The 22736-nt window shown below is 38.3% G+C and overlaps 1 protein-coding gene across 4 annotated transcripts in view; it reads right to left on the minus strand.

Annotated features, from left to right (window-relative positions):
• The window catches only part of LOC106092877 (uncharacterized), a 253719-nt gene that overhangs the window by 77650 nt on the left and 153333 nt on the right, over positions 1-22736 (minus strand). For all 4 annotated transcript variants that reach the window (XM_059365096.1, XM_059365095.1, XM_059365097.1 and 1 more), the window contains exons 3-5: positions 21678-21894; positions 21356-21604; positions 20175-21294 (exon numbers count right to left, since the gene is read on the minus strand). In XM_059365096.1, the coding sequence (XP_059221079.1) occupies positions 20175-21294; positions 21356-21604; positions 21678-21894 (1586 nt within the window). The remainder of the gene's footprint in view (positions 1-20174; positions 21295-21355; positions 21605-21677; positions 21895-22736) is intronic.

Genomic DNA, 22736 nt, shown 5'->3' on the forward strand with positions numbered 1-22736 from the left:
TTTTCGATGGATTTTTAAAAGGCTCGGAGGAGAAATTGGCGGCATAATTTAAGCAGAACGTAGATGGCTCGTCGTAAAAATTGGTCAAAATGTATATTTTACATACCTATTTAACATTTAAAGTTGCTTAATTTTTTCAATTTGTGCGCGTTAAATTTTATAGAAATAAAAGACATTTAAAACCAATTAACCAACACAAACAATAACCAATTTCCAAATTTATCGAAACTATGATAATTGCAAAGACAACCACATTTTAAAAGGCTTGAAGATTAGATTCGGCCTACAAAATAATGTGTTGACAAGCAGTATAAAATTCAGCTCTGGCTTTAACCAAATGTCAGCGCCGAGGGCCAGTTCCTGCACCCAGTAGAGACCGCAATTTTCAAAAAGAAGAATTTTGGCAATTTTTGAATTTGAAACAAGTAAAAAGACGTTAAGTTCGGCCGGACCAAACTTTGGATACCCACCACCTCGCGTATACATGTAAATCACCTTTCGTCAAAATCCGGTGAAAAATGCATACCTTATGCCCCATAGCAGCTATATCAAAATATGTTCCGGGTTGGACAAAATACTAATAAGTACAAGTCATTGTTCAATTTTGTATAGCATAATGGACACGGATGTCGAAAAGCCTAACAAAAGTCACTATGAAAAATTTCAGTGAAATCGGATTATAAGTGCGCCTTATATGGGGCCAAGACTTTAACTCAAGATATCGGTCTATATGGCAGCTATATTCGAATCTGGACCGATCTGGGCCAAATTGACGAAGCACTTTGAAGGGCCTAGGACAACTCACCGTTCCAAAATTTCGGCAGGATATCAAAGGGCCTAACACAACTCACTGTCCCAAATTTCGGCAAAATCGGAAAATAAATGTGGCTTTTATGAGCCTAAGACCCAAAATTGGAGGATCGTTCTTTATGGCAGCTATATCCAAATCTGGACCGATCTGAGCCAAATTGGCGAAGGATGTCGAAGGGCCGAACACAACTCACTGTCTTAAATTTCAGCAAAATCGGATAATAAATGTGGTTTTTAATGGGCCTAAGACCCTAAATCGGCCGATCGGTCTATATGGGGGCTATATCAAGGTATAGTCCGATATAGCCCATCTTCGAACTTAACCTGCTTAAGGACAAAAAAAGAATCTGTGCAAAATTTTAGCTCAATATCTCTATTTTTAAGGACTGTAGCGTGATTTCAACAGACAGACGGACGAACATGTCTAGATCGTCTTAGATTTTTACGCTGATCAAGAATATATATACTTTATCGGGTCGGAAATACATAGATATTTCGATGTGTTGCAAACGGAATGACAAAATTAATATATCCCCATCCTTCGGTGGTGGGTATAAAAAAATGTGACATTGATAGTCGATTTCGACTTTTTTACACAATAATTCGATTAATCGAAAGTCGACTTTGGGATTCCTTGTACTTTCTATAAAGCTTTAATCCTTGATAATTTTATTACTTATTACCTGCTTATGTGTTTTTCATACCATGTCTTTTCAAATATTGCGTAAGCCCAGAGACAATGTAAGAGACATGCTAAATGTATTAACTCGTCAACGTGTTGGCTTGAACATTGTACTCATAAATGCGCAGTGCTTAAACAACAAAATGGATGAACTTTGTTATACTTTCGTTAATACAATTGATATAATATGCGTCTCTGAGGCCTGTTTCCATCCCGAAATAAATGATTCCATTACACAATTCCTGGAGGTGTTGCCATCCATATAGAAAGTCAGTTGAAGAAGGATGTCGAAGTGCCTAACACAACTCACTGTCCCAAATTTCGTCGAAATCGGACAATAAATGCGCCTTTTATGGGCCCAAAGACTTTAAATCGAGAGATCGTTCAAATTTTTTTCTGTCAGCGAACACGCAGGGGATGTCCCCTATGAATGCAGTGCATTGCGTTGGAGAGAGGAAATTAGGAATTGGAGGGGGAAAAGGATGTAGTGCTTATTGACATTTGCCTTTAATCTTTGGATGACAAAGTGGGTGGGAAAACATTAGCCGGAAGTCGATTCCACCTACGAACGGTTCGGGCGAAATAAGAATTCTCTCTATAATAGGGCGACGATTATTAAATTTCTCAATTTTTGTTTGTTTCTCTTTTGAGATGAGCTCAATGAACGGAGATTTTCCTCGCAAATGGAAAAGAAAAGCCAGAGATAGCAATTCACCATCACTCCATCACTTTGGGACGCGTTTCGTCTTTGGTTAGAAAACTTTTCAACTATATTAGGTGTGATGGCTTCAAGAGCAGTGCGTTGGTATGTTGTATTTAAATAGTATTTATTAGGAAAACGCCTCTATGATACAATTACCACATTAACCACGACAACTCTGTCTATTAGCTGTAATTTTTCCCAATGCATGTTTTTTCGTGTAATGACTGACATTTTTCTGCGACAATTACACTACTTCCATGGTACACATGATTCAGTGCATCTGTTGGAATTGGTATTGATGACTTCGAACGCTAGACAACGGCAACGGCTCTCGCTATTGCTCCGTGTGCCCAGGTTCGAATTTCGGCCGGGCTCTGCCGAATTTTTTAATTTTTCAAGTTTTTTGCCTGTTAGGGCGAAGATCATTAGATTGCACAATTTTTGTTTGTTTCTCTTTCGAGACGAGCTCAATGATGAATGAATGAACTATAGTTGAGTTGTCATCCATAATCGACCACTAAATCAAACTTAAACCTATCGTGATTTTAGAAATCCGGATTCGAAGTCTGATGTTTCTGATAGAAATCTTACAGAATTCTTAACCAAAATTATGGGAAATTCGGGAGTGAAATTCTATTTGACGTTGAGACTTTTGACCGAATTCTTATGTTGAGTCTTAATGAATGCGGATGTGTTTTCCGACTTGTCTTTGTAATGACCACGAGAGATATGGTGTACATTTTTTAAAATCAGTCTTTCTAAACACTGTACAATTTACTTGGATGAAGGAATGCGGGCCAAATGTGGGCCAAAATGACTAATAAAAAATGCCTCAAATTAGTCATTATTGAAAACAAACAAATTACAAAAATATTCATGTCTTTTCCAGTTTTAGATTCTCACCGATGTCCGTGTGAGAATGCGCTTCAATACCCTCACCAACCATTGTCCTGTATGCGCTTTATCAGTTACCAGAACCCCTAACATACTTACATGTTCTTCTTCACTTCACTCAACAGGAAAACATATCTGGTTCAATTTACAAAGCCATTCCTTGGCATACAGATATAATTTTATTCAAGACATAATTTATATTTTGTAAATTCATAATGAAAGAAAACAAGTAAAAGCGTGCTAAGTTCGGTCGGGCCGAATCTTATGTACCCTCCACCATGGATCGCATTTGTCGAGTTCTTTTCCTGGCATCTTTTCTTAGGCAACAAAAGGATATAAGAAAAGATTTGCTCTGCTATTAGAGCGATATCAAGATATGGTCCGGTTTGGACCACAATTAAATTATATATTGGAGACCTGTGCAAAATGTCAGCCAATTCGAATAAAAATTGCGCCCTTTGGGGGCTCAAGAAGTAAAATAGAGAAATCGATTTATAAGGGAGCTGTATCGGGCTAAAGACCGATTCAGACCATAATAAACACGTATGTTGATGGTCATGAGAGGATCCGTAACACAAAGTTTCGGACAAATCGGATAATAATTGCGACCTCTAGAGGCTCAAGAAGTCAAGATCCCAGATAGGTTTATATGGCTGCTATATCAGGTTATGAACCGATTTGAACCATACTTTGCACAGTTGTTGGATATCATAACAAAATACTACGTTCAAAAATTCATTCCAATCGGATAAGAATTGCGCCCTCTAGAGGCTCAAGAAGTCAAGACCCAAGATCGGTTTATATGGCAGCTATATCAGATTATGAACCGATTTGAATCATACTTGACACAGTTGTTGAAAGTAAAAATAAAATACGCAAAATTTCAGCCAAATCGGATAGGAATTGCGTCCTCTAGAGGCTCAAGAAGTCAAGAACCAAGATCGGTTTACATAGCAGCTATATCAGGTTATAAACCGATTTGGATCATACTTGGCACAGTTTTTAGATATCATAATAAAACACGTCGTGCAAGATTTCATTCCAATCGGATAAGAATTGCGCACTCTAAAGGCTCAAGAAGTCAAGACCCAAGATCGGTATATATGACAGCTATATCAAAACATGGACCGATATGGCCCATTTACAATACCAACCGACCTACACTAATAAGAAGTATTTGTGCAAAATTTCAAGCGGCTAGCTTTTTTCCTTCGGAAGTTATCGTGCTTTCGACAGACAGACAGACGGACGGACGGACGGACATGGCTAGATCGACATAAAATGTCACAACGATCAAGAATATATATATACTTTATGGGGTCTCAGACGAATATTTCGAGTAGTTACAAACAGAATGACGAAATTAGTATACCCCCCATCCTATGGTGGAGGGTATAAAAATCAATCAAAATTTACAATTTGACTTTTGCATACTATGTATGTGCGGCTTTGTGCCTTTTTGTGTCTTTCTTTGCTAATATAACAAGTAATGAGAGATCAAGTAAATGAGGGTAACTGAAACTGTTATATAAGTTCTTTTTTATAACATCTTTTTCGGAGTAAATATTTCAGAGACTTAATATTTTTATTCGATCTCATAACATGTTATAAGCAATGTAAATCAATGTAAGAGGCAAATAAGAGAAAACAAAAGAGAGTGATAACCAATGAGCTGTGAACATACTTACCACCAATGTCTCGATCTGAAGAAGGCCTCCTGCAAAATCTTATCGGTGGCTTCTGCTGTAAAATGAATGGCTATTTGTTTGGGCGGCTACCTCTCTCCAAACACATCCCCAAAGGGGCCAAAGGGGACAAATTTACGGCCATAGCAATATGGGGCTCAAATGAAAGGTCTTTGGGAGTAAAGCACGAATCTGATATCAATATTCTTGAAAAGTGTCTATGGGGCCACCCCACCCCCATAACACCACCATAGGAAGTATTTGTTGACTATTGCAATATGAGACTCAAATAAAAGGGTTTTTGGAGTAGAACACGAATCTGATATATATTTTCAAGGCCAACTCACTGAGTGGCCGCCCATCCCCCAAAACATCCCCCAAGCCGGTCATGTTTGCCGACTATGGAAATATGGGGCTCAAATTAAAGGTATTTGGGAGTAGACCACGCAACTGACATCAACATTAGGGACCAACTGTCCATGGGACGTCGCACCACCATAACAACCCCCAAATCGGACGTATTGGCTCACCAAGACTATTTGAGTCTTAAAGAGAGTGGAACTAAATATTTGCTGACTTTTGCAATAAGGAGTTTAAATGAGATAGAAAACGAATTTTGTATCCAATTTTGAGGCCAATGGCAATATGGGGTTCAAATAAATGAGATATAGATATATGATATATGAATATAGATATATGATATGAAAAGTATTTGAGATTAGAAAACGAATTTGATAACCTATTTTGTGGCCATCATCATCGTGCGTAATTCGATGATGTCTAATGCCGCATCGGCCGACACGGCGGGAGTACAAAAAAAAAACTATGGCAGTCGAGGTTGTTGAAAACGTGAGTTTAAGGCCTGTGTTTATTTAGATGGTGGTCCTTTTAAACCTCATCGGCCCTTCAGATGTGGAAATTGATGGGTTGATTTCTTATAATTGCATTAGCACCTCAGATAGGGGAACTGGGGACTGCTAGCGCATCGGTTCTAGATACATATATAGGTGCAGATTTCTATGGCTTTAAACGTATTCCGATGGCGGGAATTGGGCCTAAGCTACCCACAGCACTTGGCATAGGTGAGGTCGAACTAAGTAGGTAAAAGAAGAGATGATTGCTCCAATAGGAGGTTATGCCACAAATACCCTTGATAATGGAGTTAAAAAAATGAAACAAATTACCTTTCTATATGATTTTCACAATGCCACTTTCTGCATGCAGAGATAATTTGCATATCTGATAGGTTCCCATGAAAATTAATAAAAGGAGGTTTGAATCGCCAAGCACAAAATCAACTATGCTGTCATGTTATAAGCAACGGAGTATCAGATCAAAATAAAAAGATGCAAATTTCGATTTGCTTTAGATCTTTTGATTCATAACTGTGACAGTATACCATTGGTATACCGATATACCATTGATCTTTTTTCGTAAACATAGGTGTACAGACAACCAAAAGCAATTTAATCAAAATCTACCAAAACGTTTCTGTGCATACTTTAATAAAATTTTTGACAAGAAAATGCAAAAAAAAAACTTCTGAAGACGGTTATGCAAATGTTATTAAATGACGGAATTTGAAAGCAAATGGAATACTATGGAAATTATTGGAGTTAAAAAAAACTACTTGGTGGATACCATGGAAGACTATGGGATGATGGACTATAAGAAAAAACAGTGGCATGTATAACTGAAAAAAGGCTATGGATAAGGCAAAGCAGGCGCTATAAAAACAATCGGTCTCGAAGGTAAAAAAACTAAGTGCACAATTGGTAAATATTATAAAATTCCTAGTGATAGTAAGAAAAAATTTTCTGTGGTACATGGTACACTGAGATACACATAAAAAATTTGCCTCGTTATCTAAAGACTGTATAGGCAAATGTCCATTACATATTATCGATTTCTGACCGAAAGTATATTAGAATTCCTTAAGAGTTCGATTTTTTTTCTGACACGTCGTATTAGTCTGACCGAATTTTGGAATAAAAAATTGTCGAATTGTCTTATCGAATTCTAACCAATTATGAAAGAATTCTTACAGCATTTTAATGTGTTTTCGACGGTTCAAAGTGCAAATTTGTACGTAAACATTTAACTACGCATCTCCTTTTTATAGCGGAGTCCTAACAGGTGGAGTTTTAACGTGGCAAATGCTCTCACAAATGTCACCAGCGGTTTATTTCAATAAACCACGACTGAATTTTGGGACTCAGCGTCTTAGGCCAGCATGATAACCTCTGTGCTACTGAAGCATCCAATGGTTCACAAACAATAACATGCGTACCAGCAAGCACAAAAAATACAAAAACATTCGCAACGACTTCAGACATCGTTCAGAATTCCTTCCGGACTCTCAGGATAAATTTATACGGTTAAAAAATGTGCCCAAAAAAGACAAAAAAATCGGACACACAATAACTGTCGGAATAAAAATTGCTAACAGTTCAAACAAATAAATGTGTGAAAAAGGAAGAACAAAAAGGCAAAAACATCCGACACAGAGTTCAGACATCGTTCAGAATTCTTACTGAACTGACGGAAAAAAAAGACGTTCAGAATTCTTTCAGAACTGTCGGAACAAAAATTCCAACAGACAAACGTCCATAAATCGTTCAGAATTCTTTCTGATGCGTTGGAAGAAAACATTAAAAACAAGACGATTAGATATCGTTCAGAATTCTTTAAGAACTATAGAAAAAAATTCTTTAGACAGGCACTCCAGAATCGTTCAGAATTCTTTTCGAACTGTCGAATGAAAAATTCTAAAAACTCCTATGACAAAACGTTCAGAAATCGTTCAGAACTGACTGAAAGAAAACCCCTCAGAAAACCAAACAGAATTCGGAACGATTTCAGTAAGATCTAGTCGGAAGAGTTCAGAATTTGTGCCGAAATGTCTGACATCCGAAATTTGGTTTACACGTGCGATGTAAATATGTCTTAAAGACATTGACAACTTGTAGACATATTTTTATTACCTGTACTCTACATGTACAGAACCATACCATTTCAATACGAAATTAAATGCGAAATCGTTTAGAATGATTTACGAAGTATCGGCAAAAAATCCCTTTTCGAATTACCCAAGGTTTTTCTTCAGATTTCGTTCCGAAACTTCGACGTTTCGATCCAAAATCATGACAACCACTCCATATGACTTCCGTAGCGATTTCGGATCCGAAGTTCGCACATTTTTCGTACCGATTGCTTTGCTGGGTAGTTACGAATCGGTCCCTGTGTTTGTGCGCTCATACACATAAACAGGTACCTGCCCGGCATATATTTTAGATCGCCAAAGAATCTTCCGCGAATCTAGTAGATAAAGGTTACTATCGCGGAAAAGCTCGTCTAAGAGTCCTAGACAATTCCTCTATTGGGTCCTCAAGACGACTCTTCTGGAAGAGTGTTAGGCGAATATTTCATATGAGCTACTAAAGAGTAAGTCAGAAGAGTCTTGGAAGATTTTAGAATCGCGCAAAATCGTGTGGACAAGTAATAAATTAGTGCTTTGGAAGGTTTATAAAACACTCTTCTAGAAGAGTTGCGCATTACTCACCTGGACGAATAACAAACAAGTGTTTTGAAAGATTTATCAAATATTGCTGCAAAAGAATTGCGCGTTATTCGTTTAGGATAATTAAAAATGCCTAACAAGTTTCGTTGTTGATCGAAATAGTGACAATAACACGAAAAAACTTTAAAAAAAAATGTTTGTATTACTGAAAATTCATTATACTAAGAACCAATCGTCATATGAACCAAGTGAGAGTTCTGGGCCGGCCAATGAAGAGTGTTTCGCGACTCATACGGAAGAAAAATTGTGTAAAATCTTCCAAAAGATTGTATTATTCATCGCGGGGATGAACGCTCTTCCAAATTATGAAAAATGTTTGTGGGTGGAATTGGCATTTACTTTTGTGTGTGAATTTAATGCTAGCTCTAATTTTCCAAGTTAGGTAAGTTCTATTTAAATTAATGTATATTTACTTAAACTAATTGTTTTTTCTTTTGTTTTCATTTTAGACATTTTATGCGGCTAATCATAACTACAACTAACCATGGCTTTTTGCCGCGTATATATACAATACAATATAGAGGGTACCGTTGCGCAGAGGTTAGCATGTCCGCCTATGACGCTGAACGCCTGGGTTCGAATCCTGGCGACACCATCAGAACAAAATTTTCGCTCCTAATGCTGGCAACATTTGTGAGGCCATGTAAAACTTCTCTCCAAAGAAGTGTCGCACTGCGGCACGCCGTTCGGACTCAACTATAAAAGGGAGGCCCCTTATCATTGAGTTTAAACTTTAATCGGACTGCACTCATTGATATGTGAGAAGTTTGCCCCTGTTCCTTAGTGGAATGTTAATCGGAAAAATTTGGAATTTGCATATACAATTTGCAAAGTTCGGCCGGGCCGAATCTTATGTACCCTCCACCATGGATTTGTCGAGTTCTATACGCGGTATCTCTTTTTAGGCAAACAAAAAATATTGAATAAGAACTGTTATGCTATTGGAGCTATATCAAGTTATAGTCCGATTCGGACCATAAATGAATGCTGAACATTGTAGAAGTCATTGTGTTATATTTCAATTAAGTCTGATAAGAATTGCGCCTTGTAGGGGCTCAAGAAGCAAAATTGGGAGATCGGTTTATATGGGAGCTGTATTAAGCTATTGATCGGTTCATACCATATTAGACACATATGTTGAAAGACATGAGAGAAGGCGTTGTACAAAATTTGTGCCAAATCGGGTGAGAATTGCGCCCTCTAGAGGCTCAAGAAATCAAGGTCCCAAATCGGTTTAGATGGCAGATTATACCAGATTATGAACCGATTTGAACCATACTTAGCACAGTTGTTGTAAGTGATACCAGAACACCTCGTGCAAAATTTCAGTTAAATCGGACGGGAATGGCACCCTCTAGAGGCTTAAGAGGTCAAGACCTAAGATCGGTTTATATGGCAGCTATATCAAAACATGGACTGATTTGGCCTATTTACAATCCCAACCGACCTACACTAATGAAAAGTATTTGTGCAAAATTTCAAGCGGCTATCTTTACTCCTACGAAAGATAGCGTGCTTTGGCACAGACAGGCGAACGGACATGGCTAGATCGACTTCATATGACATGACATGACGATCAATAATATATATACATTATGGGGTCTCAGACGCATATCTCGAGGTGTTAGAAACAGAATGACGAAATTAGTATACCCCCATTCTATGGTGGAGGGAGGATTAAGAGAATAACTCATCTTAAAAAAAAATAAATGTTTTATTTGTAATAAATTAAAAGCCGTATTCTAAAACATTTGAAAGAGCTCTGGCGAAATCATTAAATTTTACAATTTTTGTTTGTTTCACTTTCGAGACGAGCTGGATGATCGGAGATGCAAATGGAAAGAAAAGCCAAAGATAGCAACAAACACCAACCACTATGGGACGCGTTTCGTCTTTGGTTAGAAGACTTTTCAACCATGTAAGGTGTGATGGCTTCAAGGGCCGTGCGTTGGTATGTTGTATTTGAATCGTATTAATAGCGAAAACGCATCCACGATACAATTACCACATTAACCAAGCTCGACAAACCTGCTTATTAGCTGTACTTTTTCCAATGCATATAATGACATACATTCTATCTGTATCAAATTACACTTCTTCCGTACTACACATGATTTTGTTCATCTGTTGGAAGTTGAATTGATGGCTTCGAACGCTAAGACAACGGCAATGGCTCTCGCCGTTGCTCCGTGGTTGAATCATGGCCGGGCTCTGCCGAATTTTTAATTTTTCAAGTTTTTTGCCTGTTATGGCGAGATCATTAGTTTATGTGGAGGTAAAAGCGTGCTAAGTTCGGCCGTGCCGAATCTTATATACCGCAATTGTCGAGTTCGTTCCCGGTATTTCTGTTTAGACAAACAAAGGATAAAAGAAAAGAATTGTGCTAATTGAATTGAATGTTGGAGACCACATTAGAAGACTATGTGTAAAATTTTAGCCAAATCGAATAAGAATTTTGCCTTTTAGGGGCTCAAGAAGTAAAATAGGGAGATCGGTTTATATGGGAGCTGTATCAGGCTAAAGACCGATTCAGACCATATTTGCCAAGTATGTTGAAGGTCGTGGGAGGAGCCGTTGTACAAAATTTCAACCAAATCGGATAATAATTACGCCCTCTTGAGGCTCAAGAATTCAAGATCCCAGATCGGTTTATATGGCAGCTATATCAGGAAATTGATCGATTTGAAACATTTTTGGCACAGTTGTTGTTTTGTCCTAATAAAACACCTCGTGCAAAATTTCAGCCAAATCGAATAAGAATTGTGCCCTCTAGTGGCTCAAGAAGTCAAGACCCGAGGTCCGTTTTTTATGGTAGCTATTTCAGGTTATGGACCGATTTCAACCATATTCTGCACAGTTCTTAGAAGTCATAACAAAACCCAAACCAAGACCCGAGATCGGTTTATATGGCATCTATACCAAGATATGGACCGATATAGCCCATTTACAATCACAACCGACCTACACAAATAAGAAATATTTGTGCAAAATTTCAAGCGGCTGGCTTTAGTCCTTCGAAAGTTAGCGTGCTTTCGATAGACAGATGGACGGACGGACGGACATGGCTAAATCGACTTAAAATGTCACGACGAACAAGAATATATATACTTTATGGGGTCTTAGTCGAATATTTCGAGGAGTTACAAACAGAATGACGAAATTAGTACACCCCCATCCTATGGTGGAGGGTATAAAAATTGCGGAAATCGGAAAAGAGTGTGGTTTGAACCAACACGAAAGCTAAGATCGAAAAACTTTATATATATACTGTAAAACGTGGTGGAAGAAGCCTAATGGTGAGTCTACCGACCCTCTTTAGGGGTCGGTAGACTCATAGAAATAGACTCTAAAATTACTTGAGAGCACTATGTAAATATTTTGGAAGAAAATCTTTATAGCAGTGTGGAGGAAACGAGCTTGGGGGAGTTCATCTATCAACTAGACAACGACCCCAAGCACACGAGTAAGGTCACTAAAAAATATTTTGAAGAAAATAACGTTGAAAAATTAGAATGGTCTGCTCAAAGCCCTGATCTAAACCCCTGATCTAAACCCCCCGTTATGGGTTGAAATTAAAAGTGATTGGAGGGGAATTCCAACAAATACTTTGAAGAACCTTGCTTAAAGTATGCCGAAAAGATTGAGAAGAAAGGAGGAGCAACTTCGTACTAATTTTTTAAATTTGTATAAAAAGACAAAATATTTTAATGCAACACTTATGGCCTTGTTCATAAAAAAATTTTATGGGTTTGATATATCTTTTAACTATTACACACTTTAGCTTAACAAACAGATTTTAAAATGTCTTATTCACAAACACATAACAACAATCAAATAACTATTGCAGGTTTTAGAATATTTCCATGTTTTACTGTTTTAATGAAAATATTTAGAAAACAAATTTTTCTTCTTTTAAATTGTTGGTTGTACTTTTAGGATTTTTGTAAAAGCTTGACGATTTTAACCAGTCTTATGCCACTAAGGACATATTTCTTAGGCAGTATCGGTTTGCTGTGCGCTGTAAATCGTGAAAGGCAATCTATACAAGGAATTCCCTAATCGTATTTCTATTTATGTCCTAAGTGGGTTACACAATGTGTCGCTCACGCCCTTAACTTGGACAACTTGGAAGGGCTCCACATTCACCAAGTTAATTGATAGTAGACCTCTGGCTCTTGCAGTCAAGGCGTCTACACTTTCACTTCCCTTTACACCGCAATGGCCTGCTCAGGGAAGGTGAGAACTTCAAAACAGTGCGTGACTTCACCATCTTGGTTGTTATTTTCCTATTGGACAACTTAATGTCCACAAAAACGTTCACCCTCTACATACTTGCATTGACACTGCACCATCTGGTCTGGTCTGTAAGATTTTTTCCAAATATTTAGAAAATGTAATGTTAAGAGAAGGCGTTAATTGCTTCCTTACTTTCAAACACAATTCTTGACCCTACTGCCTTGATTGTTGGCGTCCGACAAGATGTTCACATCCGACAATCTCGCATTAACAACGTATCACCTTTTTATCAAAAAGCGGTTCAGGTAGTGTGTTAACCACACTGCCTGGTACATCAGACATTGTATCAAGGATAACACAGTGTCCGTAGCCGCCACATGACAAAAGAGAAAGCTCCCTTAGCCTCACGGCAGTTGTAGCAGCAATTTGTTTAGCCATAATGTCCACAGGCATTAGAAGTAGCATTAAATTCAGTACATCGGATGATGTGAACCTCAGTGCGGCTGCGATGCACAAACAAGCCATCCTTTGGATCCGGTTGAGTCTTGAACAGTAGGAGGGATTTTGAAGCGTCGTCCACCAGACCACAAGGAGATATGCGCAACTGTGGGCAACTTGTATCCCCTGCTAAAAAGAACCACTTCTGTCTTGCACGGATTTACACCTAGACCACTTTCGGTAGTCTACTTCGATGTTGCACATAGTAAGTAAGTTATTAATAAACTATCTTACGGTAGAGTTGATGCCTAGAAACTCCAACTCTTTCATGCTTGACGTCGGTTTTACATTGTTGAAAGCAACTTCAGTGTCAAGAAATGCAACCATTGAAAATTCCTTGACAGCGAGAGAACCTCTATGTAGCCAACTAGGTCGTGAACGGCTGTTTCACTGGATTTGCTTTACTATATGCATGCTTATTTGAATACTTTGTATATGAACACTCAGCAAATGTAATATTTATTAATATTTGACTATTTGTTTGTTAGATACATTTACTTGGTTGTCATGTATTGAAAACGAAATAATTTTTCATTCGATTATATTCGTTCAATAAAATAAGTTGCTTCAAATAATATTTCCGTGGAATTCAATTATTACAAAAAGGTTATGGGCGACCAAGCGAAGGAAGTTCCTCATGGAATTGTCCAGTTTAATGGAACTGATTACGAAAATTGGTGTTTTCGTGTAAAAATGCATTTGGGTGCCATGTACGTATTGGATGCTATTGAAGCCAACCTCCCGCGTAATGCAACCATGAAGCAAAAATTTTGTTTCGTGTAAAGGAGAAGAAAGTTAAGTCTATTATTGTCAGCTATATAGCGGATGATTATTTGGATTATGTGCGCGATAAAACTTCAGCCAAACAATTGTGGAGCGCACTAAAAGAGGCTTTTGCTGTTAGATCGTCGACTAGCCAAACCATTATAAGCAAAATTGAATTCGATGGTTTGGTTTGAAAACTCAAATTTGCTGGAGCCCACAAAAAACGATTTAGTATCTCAACTTTTCGTAAGTTTACCTGAAAATTATGATCCTCTGATAACGGCCCTAGAAAACATGAGAGAAGAGGATTTGACACTGCAGATTGTCAAACAGCGTCTCTTAGCGGAGGAAAGAAAACGAAATGATCGTTCTGGAGGCGGCGAAAAACCTTAATCTGGCACAGTTTTTGTGGCTAAAGTGAATAGTATGTTCAAGTTTAATGAAAAGTGTCACAATTGTGAGAAAAAAAGACATATGAAGGCCAACGGACGTGCAAAAAGGAAGCGAGGGAGGGTAAACGACAACAACGCAGTATGTTTTATGGTAAATACAGAACAGAGGTCGAATTTTCAAATGAGCTTAATATTGGATTCGGGTTCAAGTGACCATATAACCAATGATCGTAGCCTCTTAAAGTCGATACTGACGATGCAATATCCTATGAAAATTAACGTAGCCAAGACTGATGAAATTTTGGTTGGGACAGATATGAAAGACATTCACGATTACACTCAAGGTGAAAAGCAAGTAAATCTCGAAAATGTTCCAGATCTTATGGGGAATCTATTACCAGTTCCAAAACTGACAAAAGCGGGTCTAGAAGTTGTTTTTAAAAATGAGAATGTTTTATATTGAATAATGGGCAAGAATTTGCTATTGCGAAACAGAAAGGTAATATTTTTAAGATGAAATTTAAGAAATGTTTTGATTATTCGTATAGCTGTTTACGTGGCATTCATTCAGCGTGTTAGATGTACGATCGATCCGTGGAGCGAATATAGATTCGGATCATTACCTCGTTGCAGCAAAGTTTCGCACCCGTTTGAACTTGGCAAGAAAAGTACGATCTGACACTGCACGGAAGCTGGACATTGAAAAGATGCAAACACAACAAATGGCAGCGGCATACTCCACTCGACTGGCCCAACTGCTTCATGAAATAACTCCTTGTTCCGATGATATAATGGCGCAGTGACAAACTAATGCCCACTCCATGGAAAATGCCGCGAAATTCGTACTTGGGTACCGGAAGCCTCCTCCAAGATACCCATAGTACGACCAAGAGTGTTAAGATGCTACTGACGCCAAGAATGCGGCATATAGAGCAACCCTGCAATCAGTAGCAACGGTATCGGAAAAAAGGAGAGGTGAGAAACGTCTATTCCGCAGAAAGAAAAAGGAAATGGAAAGACGTGAGTGTGAGCGAATTGAGATGAACAGGAGTCAGAATGAAGTCCGGAAATTCTACCAAAGAATTAAACATCAAACCGATGGCTTTGGTGCAGGCACATCCTCTTGCAGAGACAAAGAAGGAAATCTGGTAACTGACACAGATAACATGCTGAGGATATCGAAAGAACATTTTACCCAACTGCTAGTGTCCGATCTTGGCGGCGAAGAGGATACCGCAGAACCAATCCCTGATGATGTTATAGAATGTTTACCTCCTAGTCAGAATGAGGTCCAAGTAGCAGTGAAGCGACTAAAGAAGAACAAGGCAGCAGGAGCCGACGGGTTAACCTCTGAACTATTTAACATCGAACGCTACACACTGATAAGTCGTATGCATCAACTTATCTGCGCAATCTGGCGAGAAGAACGCATACCCGATGATTGGAACCTCAGTAAGAATAGGAAAGAATCTCTCCGAACCATTTAATACCAAACGAGGTTTCAGACAAGGAGACAACCAATCGTGTAATCTCTTTAATATCCTGCTGGAGAAGATTATACGATATGCAGATGTGAATAGATATGGCACACTAATCACAATAGAACACATGCTACTCGCCTATGCCGACTACATCGATATCATAGGTCGGTCACCGGAAGTAGTAACTGCAGCCTTTGAAAGAATTAAAAAAGAGTCAGTGAAAATGGGTCTGGCAGTAAATGGAGATAAGGCAAAATGGATGGTTTCAACTCCCAAAACGTCTTGCACAACCGAGCAGATGAAGAAAATGGAGAAATTTGAGAAACACAACTTTGAGGTACTCGGCACCGCCGTAACAGAAACAAATGACATCAGTTTTGAGATTAAGCGAAGAATAATACTGGCAAACAGATGCTACTTTGGACTAAGTAAGCAGTTTAGAAACAAGGCCACCTCTCGACTGACGAAGATTACACTATACAAGACGCTGATACTACCCGTGCTATTATATGGTTCTGAAGCATGGGTACTTGTGAAAGCAGATGAAGCAGTACTTCCAGTATTTGAGAGAAAGATTCTTCGTAAAATATATGGACCAGTTTGCATTAACGGTGAATATAGGCGACGTATGAACCACGAGCTGTATAACGACGATAGCATAGTTACGCACATCAAAATACAACGGCTGCGTTGGTTAGGTCATGTTGTCAGACGGGATGAAAAGGCTACAGCAAAGAATTATTTTGAAGGCAAACACGGTGGTACACGCAAACCGGGAAGACCAAAAGCCCGAAGTTTTAGAATGAGCGCAGAAGATCGAGGCGCTTGGAACGCTATTCTACGTTCGGCTAGTAGAACAAATATTCTGTCATAGCCACTTAAAGTAAAAGTTCACGTGATGAGTCTAAACTTTGGCATAGTAGGTTAGAACATATATGTGAAGTTTGTCTTAAAGGTAAATAATGCCGTGAACCATTTAATGGCCACCATGCTCGTAGTCAACGTGTGTTGGAAAGAATACATAGCGATGTTCGTGGTCCAATTTCGCCAAGTACTCACGATGGATTCAAATACTTTGTCTCGTTTAGAGACGTAAACCCTCATTTCTTTATGATTTAACTCATGCGAAGCAAATCCGAGGTATTTGAGAAATTCAAAGAGTATGAAACTTTTGTTAATGCGAACTTTTTGCAAAGAATCTCGATTTTGCGCTATGATCAAGGAACTGAATACCTCTCTAACGAAAAAATTTATTATTACAAAGAGAGGGGTATCCAAGTAGAGGATACAATAGCTTATACTCCCCAGCAAAATGGAATGTTAGAGCGATTCGACAGGACATTGTTAGAAAACATACGCACAATGCTGGAAGAATCAAATGCTTCAAAGGAAATGTGGGGAGAAGCTGCTTTAACTTCTGTTTATTTGTTAAACAGAAGCCCTACAAGAAACATTTAAGAAATGAAAACTCTGGTTGAATTATGGTACAAATATAAACCAGATCTGAAAAATTGAGAATTTTCGGATGCAAAGCCCATGTTTGCATAACTGATCAGAAGAGAAAAAAGCTTGACCCTTAAAGCATGGAGGGTTTAATGACTGGTAGACAAATAATGTATATAGGAATTTGGAGTACGAAGACCCGGGGTTTGATACCTAGAGTCTTTAGTGAATATAATGCAGAAAGACAAACCGACGAATGCCCAGAGACGTACGACCAAATCAAAGAAAGGGGTGATTGCGAAAAATGGAAGCACGCAATATATGAAGAAATTATGGTATTGGAAATCAACAATGTATGTCAAGTAGTTGAAAAGCCTGAAAAGATAAATTCCATAAAATCAAAATGGGTATTTCAAATAAAAAGGATGAGAATGGGGACATGGTAAGGTATAAGGCAAGGCTAGTGGCAAAAGGTTTTTTAAAAAAATATGGCATAGATTGCGAAGATACCTTTGCACCAGTGGCAAAGCTAACAACTGTAAGAATTGTTTTGGCTATTGGCGTACAACAAAAGCACCATTTTCATCAAATGGATGTTAAAACGGCTTTAGTTTATGGCGAATTAAAAGAAGGGGTACATATAGATGAGATGTATCGCCCAGATGGTTGGAGAGAGATAAGACGACTATTGCCTGTACGTTAGAAAAAAAAAACATAGGATATCACTTATCTTCTCCTTTATGTAGATGATTTTCTTATTGCAAGTAGTATTTTAGAAGGGATCATGACCCTAAAGATTAAGCTGCTTAAACAATTTGAAATGTCAGTAAAAGTCTCAAGTTCTTTTTGGACATTAATATAAGTTACAATTATGAGAATGGTACTATAATGGTACTATACTTGGCATATACAAAAGAAATACATTGCAAAATGTTGAAAAGTAATCTGAGATACATCAAAGGTACAATTAATACCAAACTAAAACTCGAGTGAAGAGAAGACGCTGAAGCATTAGTTGGATATGCAGATTCAAATTAGGTATCCGACGTGAGCAACAGAAAATCAGTCAGCGGCTGCATTTTTAAAGTGTACGGAAATACTGTGTCATGGTCTAGCAAAAAGCAACACACTGTTGCCATATCTTCTTCAGAAGCCGAATATATGGCTTTAAGTGCGGCAACATCTGAGGCAATATGGTGAAAGGGCTTTTGCAAGATATGGGAGTTATAGATTCAAATTATGCCTTTACCCTTTTTGAAGACAACCAAGGCTGTATGTCCGAAAAAACCGAATGTAAATGATCGAAAGACATTGATATCGGGCACCATTTCATTCGTGAGCATTTCGCGAAAGGTAACATTAATGTGCAGTATGTTGTTACTACAGATCAATTTACTGACATTTGTACGAAATTACTGGTCACTGATCAATGTAAGCTTTTTAGATCTAGTGAGAGAGGGTATTGAAATACTTTGTATATGAACACTGATGATAGCCTCTTCTGGCGCCACGTTGTCCTTTGGAGAATTTTCCTAATTAGACAGTGTCCACGCATTCCCTGACTTCTGAATATACCCCAAAGTAATAGGTCTCGAGGACAGAATCTTCCTTAGACTAGAGGCCTCAGATGTATCCTCCTACGGAGCTACGGAGCTACAGAATTCCACCCAGGACTTTTTCTGAGCCTTTCTCTGCTCGTCCTTATATTTTCTTAGCTCAGCCTTATGGATGAACAAATCGTGTGGTGCTTCTGGCGCTTTTGCTCTGTTGAAGAGTATTCTGCAGTCCTTCCTTGGACCCGCTACCATGGCGGTTGCTGTTTGCCCCTTGGCTAGGTATAAGGACATGCTGACACAACAAGTCATTCAGGGCCTTCGTGATCCGCTTGGACATTATGTCCACTTTCATTTTCTTTTCTAGAAAGGATGGAAATAAATTTGGGATAAATTTGTGTCGAAATTGATCCCAATCCGCCTGTCTTCTATTTAGCCGATCGACGTCTTCTGCAGTATTTTCTCCAAGGCTAAAAGTTATATAACGATGATCAGAGATGTTGTGGTCATCCAACTCTTCCCAGTCGCATATTCTTGCGCTTATATCTTCCAATACAAAGGTAATATATAGGTCCTCCTGCCTGCTCGTGGTAATAAAGGTCGGTTTATGACCTTTATTATACACCGCCAGATTGCATCTTATAGTATATTCGATAAGCAGCTCACCCCTTTCGTTGGCATCCGAACTTCCCCACATCTGGCGATATGCATTAGCATCACATCCTACAATGAGGCTCTTCTTCCCTGCAGAAGCGGCTTCAATCAGCAACTTAAGGCTCGAAGGCGGCATCTCTGAATCGTATGTCATATATAGGGAAGCCAGCCAGTAATGAGACCTATTATTTCATGGCTGGCTACTGATGATTTTTCAGTGCTTAGCGACGGAAGAAGAAAAAACATTTAGACTACTCTTTCCAAGGACACAGGCTCTGTGTCTCCCATTCGCCGAACTCTTGAGTAATTTAAATCCCGGAATTCTTTGTACACGAGCCATTCCTCCACACACCCATGGTTCCTTTATAAGAACCACGTCAAATCAACCTGCCATTAGGAGGACCTTTATGCACTGCATTCAACCGAAAGGTCTTGTCCGGTTGTGTACGACAACAATGTGGAGTATTTTTCGAAGTCGAGATACACCCATTACACATAGAAATTAAGATTATCAATATAAGCGAATTTCTAATCTGTGTAATGTAGAAGGCACAGCGGAGCGTGCTTGGGTTGGCCCGTAACATTTAAAGCACCATTTTATTTTAAATAGCCACTTTAGGGTGCGTAGAAACACACCGGGCCAGCTAGTTACTATATATAAATGGAACATAGATATTTAAGAAATTATACAACAATTTAAAAATTTGATATTAAATTAATTGTTATCTAAAATTTCCTCTCTAAATTAAGAGTACGGAAATTTTTGTTTTTGTGGTGGTAAAATCTCTTTAAACTTACCTTATTCATTAGAACGGGACTGACATCACTCAAAAATTTTTTGTTTGCAATCAGCTCAAAATTGTTGTTTTTCAGTGTTGACTCCATATGAGAAATATACTCGGTATATTTCTGACCATCCTCTGTTAAGGCTGCAACTCTTTTCCAACCTAATTCCTTCATTAAACTAATATAAAGATCTTCGTATTGCCGATTAGAACCAATTGTGCGAAAAAAGAATGGATAGGCTTGTCTATCAAGGAAGGATGCACCCTCGGCAGAGTAAGAAATCACCGCCATATTGGTGTGGCGTGAAATCCCTGCTATAGGTTCAACTGTCTCGCTACAGGCTGGTCCCAGTATGCCCACCACCTCCGGATCATTGAAGTAATGTATAAATGTCCTCATCACAATATCAGCTTTACATTCGCCGTCATTCGTGTGAACACGGAAATTGTAATTGTTCAAAATTTCGTTACTTTCATTAATAGCACTGGCTGCCATACGAACGGCCTGAACTATGTTCTGGTGCCCTCGATTATTCTCTACAATGGGAAATATGCCTCCGACCGACAAAGTTATTCGTTCTTTAAGCACCCATGTTTTGTACGTATCTGTGTTGCTTTGTAACCATTTGCAGGCCAACATGTCATATATTCTTTCAGGCAAAGTCGATTCCTTGATATAGCGGCGTTCCTTATTAAGATCTTGAAATAACTTCTTCAGCTCTAGGTTTCGGATCCAAAACTTTTGTAGAGCAAACATAAGGCGTTTGTATTTCGATATTCCTTTTGCATAGTATTTAATAACGGCCGTCAACTCGTACTTGCAATCTGAATACCATAAAGATTTCAGCTCTTCGCATTGTGGCATTGCGATATGTTCGTACACATTTTCGCCATCAATGACATCTGAGGGCGTCCAATGCACAATTAAAAGGCGTTTGTCTGATAGCCCAGTTGTATATTTTGAGTACAAGCGATTTATTTGTGAACGGAAGCTCGGCCCAAGCCAAAGAACGTTTAAGAAAGCTTTCATATCACGTATCTGAAACTTCACAAATGATGTATCATTTTTGAATTCTGCCAGTAGAGTAGCGCATTTGATCTTATTACATAAGGGCGATGTGTAATTGTCAGAACTGAAATAAATATATGTTGGTAATTGAAAACTTTGGAATATATGCATTCTAGTTAACTTACCTAACTTGAAGAAGGACACCCATATCTTCGTCTTCGATGACAAACTGTTCGTAAAGTGAGTTCGAACGATTAAGAAAGATAGAGTAGTGTAAGTATTCTTTTGTTGAGTTCATATAAGTTGGTGAAGTGTACCAACCAAAACGTCCCGATGTCATAGATATACCAGCCTGAAGAACGTTCGATGGTTTCCGACTATGGCCTTGGGATGGGGTCCAAAGACCCATATTCATCATTAAAGCATAACGGTTACTAAAATGTTTATATTAAAGTGTGTACAGCTTATTTTGATTAGCACACATTTTTAATTTGAACACATACATACTTCATTAGATCCATTGTGCTACTAAGTCTTTGTTGCTCCTCAAATTGTGGGTTACCTTTCGATTCTTCGTTGAACACAATAGGAAACAAAGAAACATTTCGATAATTAAGAACTTCTCGTAGAAATATTGCAAATATTCGGGTAATTAGTTGATGTGATGGCCATGTTGTAATTTGAAGGCCAATTTTTTCCTGATTTGGAGAAAAGGGTATCTCACCTGAAATGTAATAGAAATATTGGAACTTTACTACAATAAATTAAATTAATATGAGCACGTAAAATGACTTTGAATTTTATGAAAAATGTCCACCATTTATCTTTATTAAACATTTTATTGTAGTTAAGGTCAATCTGACCATTCTTGTACTACTTTCTCCGTTCATTACAGAACATTTGTTCGACAAGCAGAACACATAAAAGATTTCCAAGAGCCTCGATCACTTATACTAGCGACATTTATAAGATTTTCAGTCACATAAATTCTGTACTCAATGTTCAGGACATCATTCATTCATACATGAGCAGTCCCTTTTTATACTCACCACCGAAGGATGGATGTATTTTGTCATTCCGTTTTCAACACATCGAAATATCCATTTCCGACCCTGTAAAGTATATATATTCTTTTGATCAGCGTAAAAATCTAAGACGATGTAGACATGTCCGTCCGTCTGTCTGTTGAAATCACGCTACAGTCTTCACAAATAGAGGTATTGAGCTGAAACTTTGCACAGATTTTTTTTGTCCATAAGCAGGTTAAGTTTGAAGATTGGCTATATCGGACTATATCTTGACATCCTTCGTGAATTTGGCCCAGATCGGTCCAGATTTGGATATAACTGCCATATAGACCGATCCTCCGATTAAGGGTCTTAGGCCCATAAAAGCCACATTTATTATCCGATTTTGGTGAAATTTGGGACAGTGAGTTTTCCTAGGCCCTTCAAAGTGCTTCGTCAATTTGGCCCAGATCGGTCCAGATTTGGATAAAGCTGTCAAATATTTAGATCGATCCTCCGATTTAGGGTCTAAGGCCCATAAAAGGTGCATTTATTGTCC

Source organism: Stomoxys calcitrans, chromosome 3 (assembly GCF_963082655.1).
Source record: "Stomoxys calcitrans chromosome 3, idStoCalc2.1, whole genome shotgun sequence".
In the NCBI taxonomy this organism is placed as follows: domain Eukaryota; kingdom Metazoa; phylum Arthropoda; class Insecta; order Diptera; family Muscidae; genus Stomoxys; species Stomoxys calcitrans.